The 15,481-nt window shown below is 47.2% G+C and overlaps 1 protein-coding gene across 1 annotated transcript in view; it reads right to left on the bottom strand.

The window, feature by feature from the left end:
* The window catches only part of KLHL22 (kelch like family member 22), a 28,617-nt gene extending 23,085 nt beyond the window's left edge, over nucleotides 1-5,532 (bottom strand). Inside the window, exons 1-2 of the mRNA XM_080650519.1 lie at nucleotides 5,485-5,532; nucleotides 809-1,074 (exon numbers count right to left, since the gene is read on the bottom strand). Of these exons, the coding sequence (XP_080506645.1) occupies nucleotides 809-1,035 (227 nt within the window). The 5' untranslated portion in view covers nucleotides 1,036-1,074; nucleotides 5,485-5,532. The remainder of the gene's footprint in view (nucleotides 1-808; nucleotides 1,075-5,484) is intronic.
* Nucleotides 5,533-15,481: the final 9,949 nt, after the last annotated feature.

Raw genomic sequence — 15,481 nt, 5'->3', positions numbered from 1 at the left:
TCTCTCTCCCTCTCCCTTTCTCTCTGAAATCAATAAAAATAAATAAATACATAAATACATAAATACATAAATAAAAAGTATGGGTGTGGCCTTAGCCGGTTTGGCTCAATGGATAGAGCATCGGCCTGTGGACTGAAAGGTTCTGGGTTCGATTCCAATCAGGGGCACATGCCCAGGTAGTGGTCTCGATCTCCAGTAGGGGGAGTTCAAGAGGCAGCTGATCAATGATTCTCTCTCATCACTGATGTTTCAATCTCTCTCTCCTTCTCTCTTCCTCTCTGAAATCAATAAAAAAATATATTTTTAAAAAGTGTGTGTGCGTGCATGCAGAGAGAAAGCAAATATGGCAAAATGTTAACAACTAGTATTCAAGTATTCATAATAATATTCTTTCAACTTTCCCACAGACTGGAAATTTTTCAAAATGAAATGTTGGGAAGCCAGAGTAAAGTAGAAAGAAAATCTGTTTTATACCAAGATACTGTACTTAGAGAAGACATGAAATTTTATAAAGTATAGTATTACAAGTAAAGCCAAACTTATCAAGCATATCATCTTCAAAAGAAAAGAGAACATATCTTAGAGACGGATGAACAGCTGAAAGAAAAATAAACCCTAACACCCCTTCTGTCTCTCCTGCTGTTGAGCAAGTCACCAAACAAGCAGGAAGAGCAGCTAAGGGTGAAGAGGGTGCCTGCCAGCTTCTGGCTGGTCCCTCACGCCCAGTCAGGTCAGTGCCAACACATCTGCCCAGTGGAGCCCGGATTACCTATTCTTTTACTTAGGAGAAGAGGTGTCTGAAACTCACCTGAAGTAATCACAGGATGCAGCCAGCAGGATGCGATGGGCTTCGATGTGTCTCCCCTCCACCACCAGGACTACATCGAAGAGGATGCCACTGTCCCGAAGAGCCAGTAGCCCCCGGAGCAGGGCCTGGGAGTGCTGTGCGCTTCGGTAGGTGTTGTTGACACAGTGTGGGTGTGAGGGCTGCGTGGGCAACTTGCACAGCTGGGTGAACTCCTGCTCCTCTGCCATTCTGACCACCACAGCAGACCTTACCACCTTGGCCGTCAGCTGACAAGAGAGAGGGGATCGGGAATGAGTAAGGGAGGCAACACCACACCATATACGACGGGCCAGCTCTGCTCCCAGCAGCACCTGTTTCTCCCTCCAGCTTACCTGTGCTTTCCCTGTGGTCTCAAACACTCCAATTCCCTCTTCCCTCCCACCACTTGTCCAAACTTAGGACCTTCTTTCTGATGACCTGTGTTCCTTCATTGCCAAGAGTCTTTATCCACTCTGTCTCCTTTAGCATCACTGTAAAACAAGGGTTCTGGAGACATGTAATGAAACTCCCACCCACCTTGGACCCACCGTATCATCAACCTGAGTCTCAGGTTCCTCAACTGAAAAAAGGGAAACAGCCCGGCTGGTGTGGCTCTGTGGCTGAGTGTCGACCTAGGAACTAGGAGTACACGGTTCAATTCCCGGTCAGGGCACATGCCCGGGTTGCGGGCTCGATCCCCTGTGTGCCGTGTGCAGGAGGTAGCCGAGCAATGATTCTCATCATTGATGTTTGTATCTCTCTCTTCCTTCCGCTCTGAAATCAATAAAAAAAAAATTTTTTTTTAAAGGGAAATAGTAAAAGAGGAACATAAAGCAGCAGCACAGACCAGGTTCTCAAGAGCCCTTTCTCTCCCCCTGAGAAAGAACAAAACAGGGTTTCTCCACGTAAGAATGAATCATAAGAATGACAACAGGCACTTGGTTCTCTAGTGAGGCACTCTCTCCAAATCTGTCCCAGGACTATTCAAGTGGCTGATATCACCTTTAGTGAGTGGGGTCTTTGCCAAGAATAGCTAGTGTGACTGACTGCTCTGTCTTTTCTAGTAATCCTGGGAACATAAAGGTAGTTACTGTCACATCAATCTCACAATCTGCTTACTAAGTATGTGGCCTCAGATAAGTGACTTCTTTTTAAGCCTATCTGCAATTCTAGAAAATGGGGATAATCATATAGCATCTACCTCATTGAGATGTTATATGGAGGTGAATTATATAAAACACACATGTACAAGGCCTTAGCCTCAATGTTTCTCTCTCTGTCTCTTCCCCTCCCCTCCACTCTCTCTAACTATAATGGGAAAAATATTCTTGGGTAAGGATTCACACACACACACACACACACACACACACCACAAAACAGGCCTGAGTGATCCAGGACCTGCCTTTTTAACCGACATTCAGAGATTCACGATCATCTGCATCATGTTTTAAATTCAAGGTTACCGCCAGGCCGGTGTGGCTCAGTGGTTGAGCATCGACCTATGAACTAGGAGGTCATGGTTCAATTCCTGGTCAGGGCACATGCCCAGGTTGCAGGCTCGATCCCCAGTAGGGGGCATGCAGAAGGCAGCCTATCAATGATTCTTTCTTATCACTGATGTTTCTATCTTTCTATCCTCTCCCTTCTACTGAAATCAATAAAAATATTTTAAAAATAAATAAAGTCAAGGTTACCTTCTAATACTTGAGTCAGTATGTTTTAAAAAACTGATTTGAGTATAAAAAAAAAAGTTTGAACAAGAGGCTCAAAAACTAATCAGTAAAACAAACACACTTTGGCCACATTCTCCAAACCAACCAGAAGTGACCATGGACAGCCGGCTGCTCCGGATCAGGGGGCGGCCAGTCCTGCCCCACACAGTGTAGTCAAGCTTCACACTCTCAGAGCAGCAGTCGCCAACCAGTGGTCCGCGATGTCTGAAAGGTTGACGACTGCTGCTCCAGAGCACAGCCAGCCAGTTGGCGGCGCAGAGGGGCCACCTGCCACAGAGCCTTGAACATCCCAAGTGGTTTCCTACCAACTGTCACATCCTCCACAGCTCCCCAAAACGTCCCATGAGTGTGCCACCTGACTGCTCAAATGCTGGCTCCATACTGCCTCCTACTTGGGGCTCCGGTGATGTGGCTCAAAACACTCCTTCCCTGTACTCTCAGTGATTCCACACAACACTAGACAACCGTGAAAATGAGCAAACTAGAACTCAAGCAAGTCAACATGGAGAAATCTCAAAGCCACACAGAAAAAGAACAGCACATTGCAGAATGCGTGTAGTACAATTTTCTTTACAAAAACTTTGAAAACAAAACAAAAAAAACTTTGAAAACAGACAAAACAATACTGTCCAATACTTCTTACAGATAGGTGTTATGGTATAAAATAATATAGACACATAGGAATTTAGAGTCATGATTATCTCCAGGAAGAAAAAAGGGAATGTTTTTCGTAAAAAAAACACACAAAACAACAAAATATTAGGATCTGATAGGGAGAAGTGGTATGTTATTCTCTGTACTTTTTCTGTCACTGTGAAATATTTAATAATTGAATTCTCAAACTTTTTTTGAATATGTAATACATTCACTTGATTCATATTCAAAACGCACAAACGGGCATGTTGTTTTGAAACTTAAATTTCCTTCCCACCTACAGCCAACCAGAAGAAAGTACAATTATTTCCCCAACACCCTTCCAGGTGGTACCTATGGAGTCACAGGAGAATGTCTCAATCTACATCCTCCCCCCTTTTTACTAGTCTTGTATATAATTTCATGTACCTCCCACAGCCCTCTATATGGACAACCATTCTTTACTGAACATCTGGGTTTCCTCCATTTGCTATTGCAAATAATTTTGCACTGAAAATCATTAGGATGTGCCACATATGCACCAGGAAAATTTCCTAGCTACAGAACTGAATCATTTCAATTTTAGTGTATGTCATTTAAATGGTATTGCCAAATTGCCCTCCTGTGGGATTGTACCAATTTATTTTCCCACCAGCAAAGGCATAAGAACCTGATTCCAACCACTGACTAGATCACAACAGTGTTTCTTTTTTATCTTTGCTGACTTAGTTGAAAAACAGTATCTGACAGTGTAATTACTGTTGGTAATTGACAAAATCATTAAAACTGGCAGGTGTTGCTCACTGGTTAGAATGCACCCGGGACACCGAGGGGTCTAGATTGGAATCCTGGTCAAGGGCAGGTACCTGAGTTGCAAGTTCGATCCCCCACCCCAGTTAGGACTTGTGTGGGAGGCAACCAATCAATGTGTCTCTCTCACATCCATGTTTTTTTTCTCTCTCCCCCACCTTCACTCTCTCTAAAAAGCAATAAAAACTATCTAAATAAATAAATACGCCTAAAAACAAAAGTCGAATGCAGTACATGCTTTGTGACTCCTTTCCCATGCCTGTTTTTCTGAAATAAAGAATGTTCTTAGGAGCTTAGTGGGTGGCACCCTCCTTTCTCCTATTCATTTTACAGGGGTTACTCTATCAAGAAGCCCTTCCCTAGATTAAGTTCCTCCATCCCCATAACATTCATCATGAGCAAGGCCCCTCCATTCCGTGCTGTTCAGAGCTGCAGAAGAGAACAGGAAGCTTTGTGTCCCAAGTAGATACAAACCGAAGGGCATAAAACAAAGTTTCATGAACTCATGAATGACAAGAGTCAAAGCATTTTTTATGACTTTTCCACTCAAACCATCTATTGAATAGGCACCTACTGCTCTGTAGCGCCCAACGAACCTCAGTCGTTGGCAGCATGAAGCCAGGTCTGCCACAAAGGGCAAGGGACAGTTCGGGAAGAGGAGAGGAGGAAGTGGGTCCTCATTTCCAGACGGGGAAGCCTTGGTAGGGGTGCCCACTCGGCGGCACTCTGGAACGAGCTTCCCAGGAAGCAGAGTTGGAGCATCTCGGCGCGCCAACCCTGCGGCCCCGGCCGGCCCCACGGAGGCCCGGCGAGAGGGAGGCGAGGGAGGCCTGGGGGAGGAGCCGCTGGTGGTGGTGGCGGCCCCGAGGTCCGGCGCGCCCAGGATTGGAAGTAGAACTGGCGGCCGCAGCTTCAGGACCAGAGATTTTGCACTGACAGCGCGATCTCTGGCTTCTCTCAGGAAGCCGCGCGGGCTGGCGAGGCTGGGCTCTCTTGGCTGCAGCCCGGGACCCAGACCCTCGGCCCGGGCACGCGGCTGAGGAAACTGAGGCTCGCAGGCCGAGGTCCAAGGTCACACCCGGGGCGGCAGCCCAGCCCGGACCCGCCCGCCTGTTGCAGGACCCGCCCGCGCAGCGCGGAGGGTCGCTGCTGGGAAGGCCGCGCTCGGACCCGCTGCGGGTAACAGGGCCGGCAGGGGGCCAGGAGGCCCCAGGGCCCTACTGCCCCGCCGTGTCCCCGGACCGCAGCTAGCGCCAGCTCACGGCCCTGCCGCAGCCGGGGGTCCCGCCCGCCGTGCCCCCGCCACGTCAGGCCCCTGGCCCTCCTCAGGCCGCCGCCCCGCGCCTCCCGCCGGCGTCTGCCCCCGCGTCGCCGGCTCCCCCGGGCTGCTCGCCCAGGCCCCGCGACCTCGCCCGGAGCCAGCCCCTCTGCCGCCCGCGCTCCCCGTCGCCCAGCCCGCCCGGCCCGCGCCTCGCAGCTCACCTGGAGCTGCCTTGAGCCGAGGCCGCACTCGCGGGAGGCGGGGGCGGGCGGGCGTGGGGCGGGGCCTCGGTTGCGTCACGTGGTCGGGCCGCGCAGGCGCGGGGCTAGCGGGGGAACTGAGGCCGGAGGGCGGGAGGGGACTGGTACAGTGGGGGCCGCGGGCCCGGGTCTTCCGTCGGGCCCCGGACGAGGGGAGGGCCCCCGTGAAGGCGGCTCGGTTTCACTCAGAGGAGAAGGGTGACCGTTGACCGTGCGTCTCCTCACCTGGCACAGCTCCAGGCACATGGCTGGGCTGAACGAATGCCTTCAGGCGAGGGTCGCACCCTGCACATCCATCCCTCGTTTCCTCCCTCACTCTCTCGTTCCCTGCCTCCCTCATTCTCTCCCTCCTTTCCCACGAATCACCTCCTTATTCATTCCCTCCCTCACTCATTCCCTCCCTCATTCCCTTCTCTCATTCACTCATTCACTCTCTCATTCACTCATTCATTCATTTCTGCCTCTCATTCTCTCTCTCACTGGCACATTCATTCTCTACTTCACTTCTTTTTTCCCTTCCTACTCCCCTCACTCTCTTCTTCCCTCCCTCTGAGTCCTTCAAGGCGACTGTGCTTGCCGGTGGCCTGCCCTCTGCTGGACGTTGAGGAGAGGCGCTAAATGCAGCCAGTGTGAACAGGTGTTTTCCTGTTTACTGAGATTCTGGAGTAAATCCAATTCCCAGTCCAAAAGCTTGGTCCCAGCAGTCTGCCAGGAGGCTCTTGGCATTCATTTTTCTCCGCCTTAACTCTGAGAGGATCCCATTCTGCCAGGCTCATCCGTCATGGGCGTGTCTGGAGGTTAGAGCCAGCAGAGCCTCCTGATAGATAGAGTCAGGGTGCCCCTACTCTGCTGGATGGCCTGTGGTTAAAAAAAAAAAAAAAAAAAAAAAAAGTCGAGAGGACTGTAGAAGAGGAAGGCAATAGATGACAGAGGAGCACTGTCCTGGCTGAGTCCAGAGAACTGCCTGAGTGTCCAGACAAGGGCCAGAAGAGTAGGATCGGCCTCCAGGAGCCGAGGTTCCCAGTGGGAGTGGGCTCCTATGAAGGCTCTCTGGAAAAGGGGACTCCCTCACCCAGGGTGGTGTAACAGATGAGGACTTTTGGGAGCGGGAAAGGCATTCCAGGAATGGGACAGTGTCAGCAAGGTCACGGAGGTGAGATCCAGGGAAATGAGTGGTCAGGAGGCTGCCAGGAGTTTCTACGTCTGGAAGGAAATTTGAGGACCAGACCCTGCCTTCTGGAGGTGGATGTGACCCTGAGAGCAGCCTTCAGCCAGGGCAGGCGGACTCCACGGTGGGTGGCAGAGCCTGGACAGGAGAGTGGGAGGAAGCAGAGCAAGGGTGCAGCCGGGAAGTTGTCGCCTCAGGTGAGCAGGGAGTGAGGACAGAGGGTAATGCTGGTTGGAGAGCTAGAAAGGAGGCAGGTTCCTCAGTACACATGAGTGATGGATGAGGAGGGATGAGCCCAAGAGATGGAGTGAGACAGTAGGACCACCCCTGTCACAAAGAGGCTGTAGCAAGAGCAGGTTTAAGGGAAGACAAGGCTCACGTTGGCCCCAGGCAGGGTAGGGAGTGTGCAGATATCCAACTGAGGGCCTTTCTGGGGGAGTCAGGCTATAGGTGAGGTTATGGGCTGGAGAAGATGCACCAAGCCAAAACAGGTATAGGGAAAGGAGAGTAGACTGAAAGCAGAGTAAAAGGCACACTGGTTTTCATATATATATATATATATATATTAGAGGCCTGGTGCACAGATTCGTGTACTGGTGGGGTCCTTCAGCCTTTCCTGTGCCCTCTCACAATTCAGGACCCCTTGCCAGGTGTTGGATAGCCGGTTTTGGCCTGATCCCCACAGGCTCAATCTGACAGGAGGGAGCCCGATCCCCACAGGCCAGACCCCCGCAGGCCTGATCCAGACAGGAGGGAACCCAGTCCCCACGGCCTGATCCAGAGAGAAGGGAGCTTGATCCTGTGTGTCGAGCGTCTGTTCCTTAGCGGTCAGTGCGCATCATAGCAACTGGTCATTCGGTTGCCTAGGCTTTTATATATATAGATAATTCTTTATTGTGAAAGTATTACATATGTCCCCTTACACACTGGTTTTCCAAGGGGCACCCAGAGAGTAGGAACCTAGAGAAGGAATGGGAGGAGCAATCGCAAAGGCCCAGTGGGGTCAGTTGTGGAGGGTGGCATCAGAGGGTAGAGGAGACAAAATTCTGCAACAGGGAGGTTTTTAATGTGTTCACAGGAGCCCTTTCCTTAGAGCAGCAGAAGCCAGCCTACCATGCCTGGTGTGAAACGAGGCGAAGACAGGAAGACTGTAGGGGGATGCCTGGTCTCGGAGATGTGGACAGATGGGACCACGGTTTTAGGGGAGAGTACCTTCAGGGGAGCAGGGAGGAGCTAGTGGGTGGAGAGAGCAAGGATGAGTGAGGGGGAGGAGGCCAAAAGTGGTAAGTTCAGTGGTTTTAAATACATTCTTTTTTTTTTTTCCTATTTATTAAATTGATTGGAGTGACATTGGCCAACATGAACATATAGGTTTCAGGTGTGGGTTTCTATGTTATAAGATCTGTATATTGCACCGTGTGCCCACTACCCAAAGTCAAATCTTCTCCTGTCACCTTCTATTAGGACCCTCTTCTCCCCCCACCCCCTTCCCTCTGGCAACCACCACACTGCTATTTGTGTTCACGAGTTTCAGTTTTATATTCCACATATGAGTGAAATCACATAGTTCTTAGCTTTTTCTGGCTGACTCATTTCACAATCCTAATGTTCAAAAGGTCCATCCATATTGTGGCAAACAGCGCTATTTCCTGCTTTCTTATGGTTGAGTGGTCTTCCACTGTGTGTATGGACCACATCTTCTTTATCCAGTCCTCTATCTCTGGACTTTGGTTGTCTCCATGTCATAGCCACTGTGAATAATGCTGCAATGAACATGGGGGTGCATATATCTGTTCGAATACATGATTTTGAGTTTTTCAGGTATTGGAGCTTCTGTCTTGCTCAGTCTGCAGGAAGTGAGCCACCATGTCATGGAAACACTAAAGCAGCCCTAAGGAGAGGACTCCATGGTACTGAGATCTCTGTCAAAACCAACACCAACTTGTCAGTCATGGCTGAGCTATCTTAGAAGCAATTCCAGCCCCAGTCAGGCCTTCAGAGGACTATAGTCTTCTGAAGTCCAGCATCTGCTTGGAACCTTAAGAGAGACTGAGTCGGAACCTGGCTAAATCTCTCCTAAATTCTTTTTTTTTTTTTTTAAAGTTACTGCAATTTTTTTAAAAAATATATTTTATTGATATTTCACAGAGAGGAAGGGAGAGGGATAGAGAGTTAGAAACATCGATGAGAGAGAAACATCGATCAGCCGCCTCCTGCACACCCCCCACTGGGGACATGCCCGCAACCACAGCACATGACCTTGACCGGAATCGAACCCGGGACCCCTGAGTCCGCAGGCTGACGCTCTATCCACTGAGCCAAACCGGTTTCGGCAATGCTTTTGTTTTTTAATGGGATCAGATAGTATTTATTTTTTTATTACTTTTAAAAAATATTTTTTTATTGATTTCAGAGAGGGAGAGAGATAGAAACATCAATGATGAGAGAGAATCATTGATCATCGGCCTCCTGCACGCCCCCTACTGGGGATTGAGCCCGCAACCCTGGGCATATGCGCTTGACTGGAATTGAACCTGGCATCCTTTGGTCCTCAGGTCGACGCTCTATCTACTGAGCCAAACCAGCTAGGGCTCTCCTAAATTCTTGGCCCAAAGAAACTGTGAAAGATAATACATGTTTTTTATTGTTTTTAACTACTTATCTGTGGCACTTTTGTTTTCTGTGGTTTTCGTTACCTATGGTAACTGTAGTCCAAATATAATAAATGGAAAATTCTAGAAATAAACATTTCATAAGTTTCAAATTGTGCAATTGTCCCAATTATGCCCCAATTAATTAATTATCTGCCTAGATTGAGTGGGACATACGCAGGTCACCAGGGGTCAGCAATAACGGCCTATCCCTTGGTACTTTAATGTCTAGCCAGCCGTGGGCAAACTACGGCCTGCAGGCCGGATCCGGCCCATTCGGCTGTTCTATCCGGCCCGCGGAGCCAAAAGAGCGGAGGGTCCTCTTGCTCTCCCCTCCGCTCCTTTACTTTGAATTTATATTAGTTCACACAAACACTCCATCCATGCTTTTGTTCCGGCCCTCCGGTCCAGTTTAAGAACCCATTGTGGCCCTCGAGTCAAAAAGTTTGCCCACCCCTGGAGTTGAGCCAAACCAGAACACATGAACATACAAGACAGAATTAGTATGCAATCACACAAGGTTTATTTACCTATTCTTAGTGGGTCCTAGGCTCCAGCAAAGGCCAAGATGGACGACGAAGACGGAGACAGACAGGCGGCCGCAGTTGGTTCAGGCTCGCACAGGAGAGCAGTCAGGGGCTTGTCTCAGGGAGCGACATGGAGTCCTCCTCTTATCAGGCAGGAGAGGTCCACTGAAGAAGGTCCGGTGCTTATATAGCCGGTAGTAAACAACTTGTGTCTTATCAGTGTGGGCCAGATGGTGTGCCTTATGCTAGGAGCAGGGCGTTTACACTTTAAGGCCTTAGGGCGTTTACATCAAGATAGTGGGGCGTTCACCATGTTTATAACATCTTGGAAGTTACAGAGTATTGGGGTCTCCACACAGCAAACATTTCACACAATAATCATTTCACACATTAGAGGGGTTTCCTTATGACCATAACATTATAACAGCACCTTTTTAAAAAATATACATTTTTAGCCCTGACTGGTTTGGCTCAGTGGATAGAGCATCGGCCTGTGGACTGAAGGGTCCCGGGTTTGATTTCAGTCGGGGGCATGTACCTTGACTCCGGGCATATCCCCAGTAGGGGGTGTGCAGGAGGCAGCTGATTGATGTTTCTAACTCTCTATCCTTCTCCCTTCCTCTCTGTAAAAAGTCAATAAAAAAGTTAAAAAAATAAAATAAAAAATATATATTTTTATTGATTTTAGAGAGGAAGGAAGAGGGAGAGAGAGATAGAAACATCAATGATGAGAGAATCATTGATTGGCTGCCTCCGCATGCCCCCCACTGGCAACCCCGGCATATGTCCTTGACTGGAATAGATCCCAGGACCCTTCAGTCTGCAGGCCGACGCCCTATCCACTGAACCAAATTGGCTAGGGCAGTGGTCGGCAAACTGCGGCTCGTGAGCCACATGCGGCTCGCGAGCCCGGATTTGCCACTCTGTTGACTAATGAGTTTGCCGACCTCTAGGATAGAGGCTTAAACACAAGGAACAACAACAGCCTGTAATTACTGGAATCGAGAGTCTAGGACCGGGCTTGTGTACCATTTTGAGTAGCACAATGATATCTCCCACCTTGGCTTCATCCCACCGAGGAAGTGAACCATCCATTTGTCTAGCATCTCCACACTTTATATGCTACCTGCCCATTAGTCACTCAATAGTTATCTAGGAGATCAGATCAGATCAATCAGATCAACTGGGGTGGTACTGCAGGGCTTGTGTTCAAGTAACCCTTATTTTATTACAGTATATTGTTATAATTATTTCTATTTTATTATTAGTTATTTTGTTAATCTCCTACTGTGCCTAATTTATAAATTAAACTTTAGTATAGGTATGTATAGGAAAAAACATAGTAGCAAACTATATTTTTTTAAAGCTTTTAAAAAAATTTTATTGTTTAAAGTATTACATAAGTCTCTTTTCCCCCCCATTGACCTCTCCTGGCTGCCCCCAGCCCCCAACACATGCCCTCACCCCCCTACTGTCTGTGTCCATTGGTTATGCTCATATGCATGCATACAAGTCCTTTGGTGGATCTCTACCCACTCCACTCTCACCTTCTCCCCTGCCTTCCCTCATAGGTTGGACAGTCTGTTTGATGCTTCTATGACTCTAGTTCTATTTGAGTAGTGTAAGAAAGATTTTATAGAGGTCAAAGTTCTAGTAAACTCAGAAGTTGTCTTGTAATCCTCAAGGGAAGGCATTTCAAGCTTATGACCTGTGCCCCCCCAAACTATACTTTAATTTAAAAAAATATATAGTGTTACCAGACCAAAGTCTGTGTGCCTGACGCTTCAAAAGGCCAAACTCAAACCAGCTGAGTTTTAGGTGAAGCAATGTTTACTGCCCTAGCCAATTGGGCTCAGTGGATAGAGAATTGGCCTGTGGAGTGAAAGGTCCCAGCTTGGATTCTGGTCAAGGGCACATGCATGGGTTGCGGGTTTGATCCCCAGTAGGGGGCATGCAGGAGGCAGCCAATCAATGATTCTCTATCATCAATGATGTTTCTATCTCTCTCTCTCTCCTTCTCCCTTGCTCTCTGAAAGTAATAAAAGTATATTTTTAAAAATGAGAGAGAAAAACTTAAAAAAAAAAAGAGAAATGTTTACTGATCAAGAAGGTCAACCGAGAAGACGGGAGATCTAGTAGTACCTCAAATCCATCTTAAGATAGTACAGAGCTCAGGTTTCTATTATGTCAAGGGAGGGAAAATGGGAGGGATGAGAGGTGATTGAGGACCTGCAGACATCTGTTGCCAGCAGGGTCTAAGGAAGAGGAACACTGAGCTTAGTCTGTTGACCCTCCTGGATGTGAGTTCCATCAAGAGGTTTCTGCAATTATTGATAAGCGATCATTATTATTTTTAAAAATATTTTTATTGATTTCAGAGAGGAAGAGACCAAAACATCAATGAAGACAGAGAACCACCAATCCAGGACCGCTGCCTCCCACACGCACCCCACAGGAATGCCCTGACCAGGAATCCAAACGTGACCTCTTGGTTCATAGGTCGATGCTCAACCACAATCATTATTTCTGTACATACTTTCTTTATCTCCTCTGGAGAGGCACCTTCTGGTAAGGGGCTGTTTTTGTAAAACTCAAGCCTCAAGCAGAATTCCTCTAATGAGTAGTATGTTTATATGCAAGATTAAGCAGAAGCTATTAACCTGAAGGCCATGGGAAAAAAGCATGATTGAACATGATGGAGTGAGGCTGACCATTTTATTCCTTTACAATAGTATATATAGGGTTCATTACTATCCCTGGTTTGGTTTCAGGCAGCCACTGATAAGGGGAACTACTATAATTTGTTTTGCAACAACATTAGATAACTAATACCTACAACAATTGGCAGTAGCTATTACCATTTCAATAAAATGCAAAGTGGCTCTAAAAACAATTCCACTCTGGGTATCTATTTTCTTTATTATTATTATTCAAAAAGAGCTGTAAGCACTTGGGTATCTATATTGAAGAAAAAAAAACCCAGATGGAATCAAGCCAGCATAGCAGAGGATATGTACGGTAATGTTAATGTAAAAAAAACCATTGAAACCTGCAAAGAATTTTTGTGAGTTTATTTGAGCCAAACTGTCGACATATGCCAGGAAGCAGAACCTCAAGGAATTGAGGTAATGCTCCGGAGAATGGCGGGTTACATTTGTATTTATACATTGCAATCAAAGGAAAGGGACGTGGGTGGGTTACATGAAATCCATTGGTGACAGACTAGAGAGGCAAGAGAAAGCAAAGTTGGGAAACTCCTGGGATTGGATAAAAAGTAAAATGATAGACACATCAGGAACAATGAACATGATAATGAAGGAATTTGTGGTATCTGTCCTGGCGCCCAGCACATTAGGTTGTGCCCCAAGGGGTCCAGAAATAGGGAAGTTACAAGTTACCCAGACATTTCAAAGGGTATGTTATTATAGATGCAAAAAGACAGATAGCCTCAGTTAAGGTAAAGGTTGACCTTGTCAGTGAAGATACCAGCCTAGGATGTAACTACCCACCATAACTGCTTTTAGTTAAAGTTTAATTTCAGACCATCCTCTGTGGTTACTTTAGGTCTCTGAGTTTGCAGGACCGCCATGCAGGCCTTCCCTGAGCTGGTCAGGTTAGCATGTGGCCCCTTTCATACACAACAGCATATTTTCAACTCTGAAAAAGTGAATGCCCATAAATAAACTATAGTGCATTGCTTCTGTGGAAGGACCTGCAGTGGGTGATCCAGGGGCTGTGATGTAGCAATAACTCTTAAAAATATATATTTTTTTTACTGAGCTCAGAGAGAGAAAGGGAGAGCCCTAGCTGGTTTAGCTCAGTGGATAGAACATTGGCCTGCGGACTGAAGAGTCCCGATTTCGATTCCAGTCAAGGGCACATGCCCTGGTTTCAGGCTCCATCCCCAGTAGGGGGCATGCAGGAGGCAGCTGATCAGTGATTCTCTCTCATCATTTATGTTTCTATCTCTCTCTCCCTCTGCCTTCCTCTCTGAAATAAAAAAATAAAATAAAATAAAATAAAATAAAAATAAAGAGAAAGGGAGGGGGGGGAATAGAAGCATCAATGATGAGAGAGAATCATTGATCTGCTGTCTCCTGCCTGCCCTCCTGGGGATCAAGCCCACAACCCAGGCATATGCCCTGACCAGAAATCAAACCATGACCTACCAGTTCATGGGTGGCCACTCAACCACTGAGCCACACTGGCCAAAATAACTCTTATTAAGTGACAAGGACAGCTCTGGCCAGTGTTGTTCAGTAGTTAGAGGTCGTGGGTTTGATTCCTGGTCAAACATACCTGGATTTCAGGTTTGATCCCCAGCCCTGGTTCAGCATGTGCAGATATGTCTCTCTCACATCAATGTTTCTCTCTCTCTCTCCTCTTTATTCCCCCCTTCCCCTTCCATCCCTCCTTTCCACTCTCTCTAAAAATCAATGGAAAAAATGTGCTTGGGAGAGGATTAAAGACACAAAATAAAAAAAGTGACAAGATACATAGTATTTATGTAAGAAACAACCAGAGCTTTTAGTACTGAAACCATCCACAGCCTTCATTCAGCTCACTGTCTCCATCAAGATGACTTCTTATGATGCCATGCTGTTCCAACAGGACTTTATTTGGGAGGATAAAGTTGCAGATAACTGTATTGTTTCTTTTAAGAACTTTCTGGAGAGAATCTATTTATCTGAACAATACGCTACTCAACTAGTCACTATCAGAGTGAATAGTTTCATCTCAGAACAACAGAGGTCAGTTGAACACGGTCAGGGTCTGTTTACTCTTCAGGGGCTTCCAAGCCCTCAGCTAGAGGTGTCCTTCATTCCTGAAGGGTTCTCTCAGGAGCTCTGCCCCGTAATAATCAGGTTCCAATATTGAAAGACCCACCCCAAAAGCCTTATAAATACAGGGTGGGGCAAAAGTAGGTTTACAGTTGTTCATGTGGAAAATAATCTATATATGTATATAAGGCTGATATACAAAGTGTCCCCTCGGGAGTTCCAATGGGAAATCGAGAGTTCGACTGCGCGCTATGATGCGCGCTGACCACCAGGGGGCGGAGCAGAACGAAGGAAGGCCCCGGCCAGTGGCCAGCAGCCGGGGGAAGGAAGGCCCTGGCTGGCAGCCAGAAGGCCCTGATCAGCCCTGATCACTGGCCAGGCCTAGAGACCCTACCCGTTTATGAATTTCGTGCACCAGGCGTCTAGTTAATAAATAATAATACAAGAATTAACTGTGTTTTGTGTACTCACAACATTAAACCTACTTTTGACCCACCCTATATAAACATCCTGCTTTTGACCCCCACCTCCCGTACAATTCCATTTTCACACACTCAAAATTAACAATTAATTCTTAATATCACCAAATAGTCAAGTAATCACATTTCCCAATTATCCTCTACATGTCCTTCTTTGCTGCTTTTTAAAAAATACATATATTTTATTGATTTTTTTTACAGAGAGGAAGGGAGAGGGATAGAGAGTTAGAAACATCGATCAGCTGCCTCCTGCACACCCCCTACTGGGGATGTGCCCGCAACCAAGGTACATGCCCTTGACCGGAATCGAACCTGGGACCCTTCAGTCCACAGGCCGACACTCTCTCCACTG

The sequence above is a fragment of the Plecotus auritus genome (genome assembly GCF_963455305.1).
Source record: "Plecotus auritus genome assembly, chromosome: 13".
Taxonomy (NCBI): domain Eukaryota; kingdom Metazoa; phylum Chordata; class Mammalia; order Chiroptera; family Vespertilionidae; genus Plecotus; species Plecotus auritus.
Note: the sequence above shows the minus strand (reverse complement) of the source record. Positions and strands in the feature narration are given on the sequence as shown.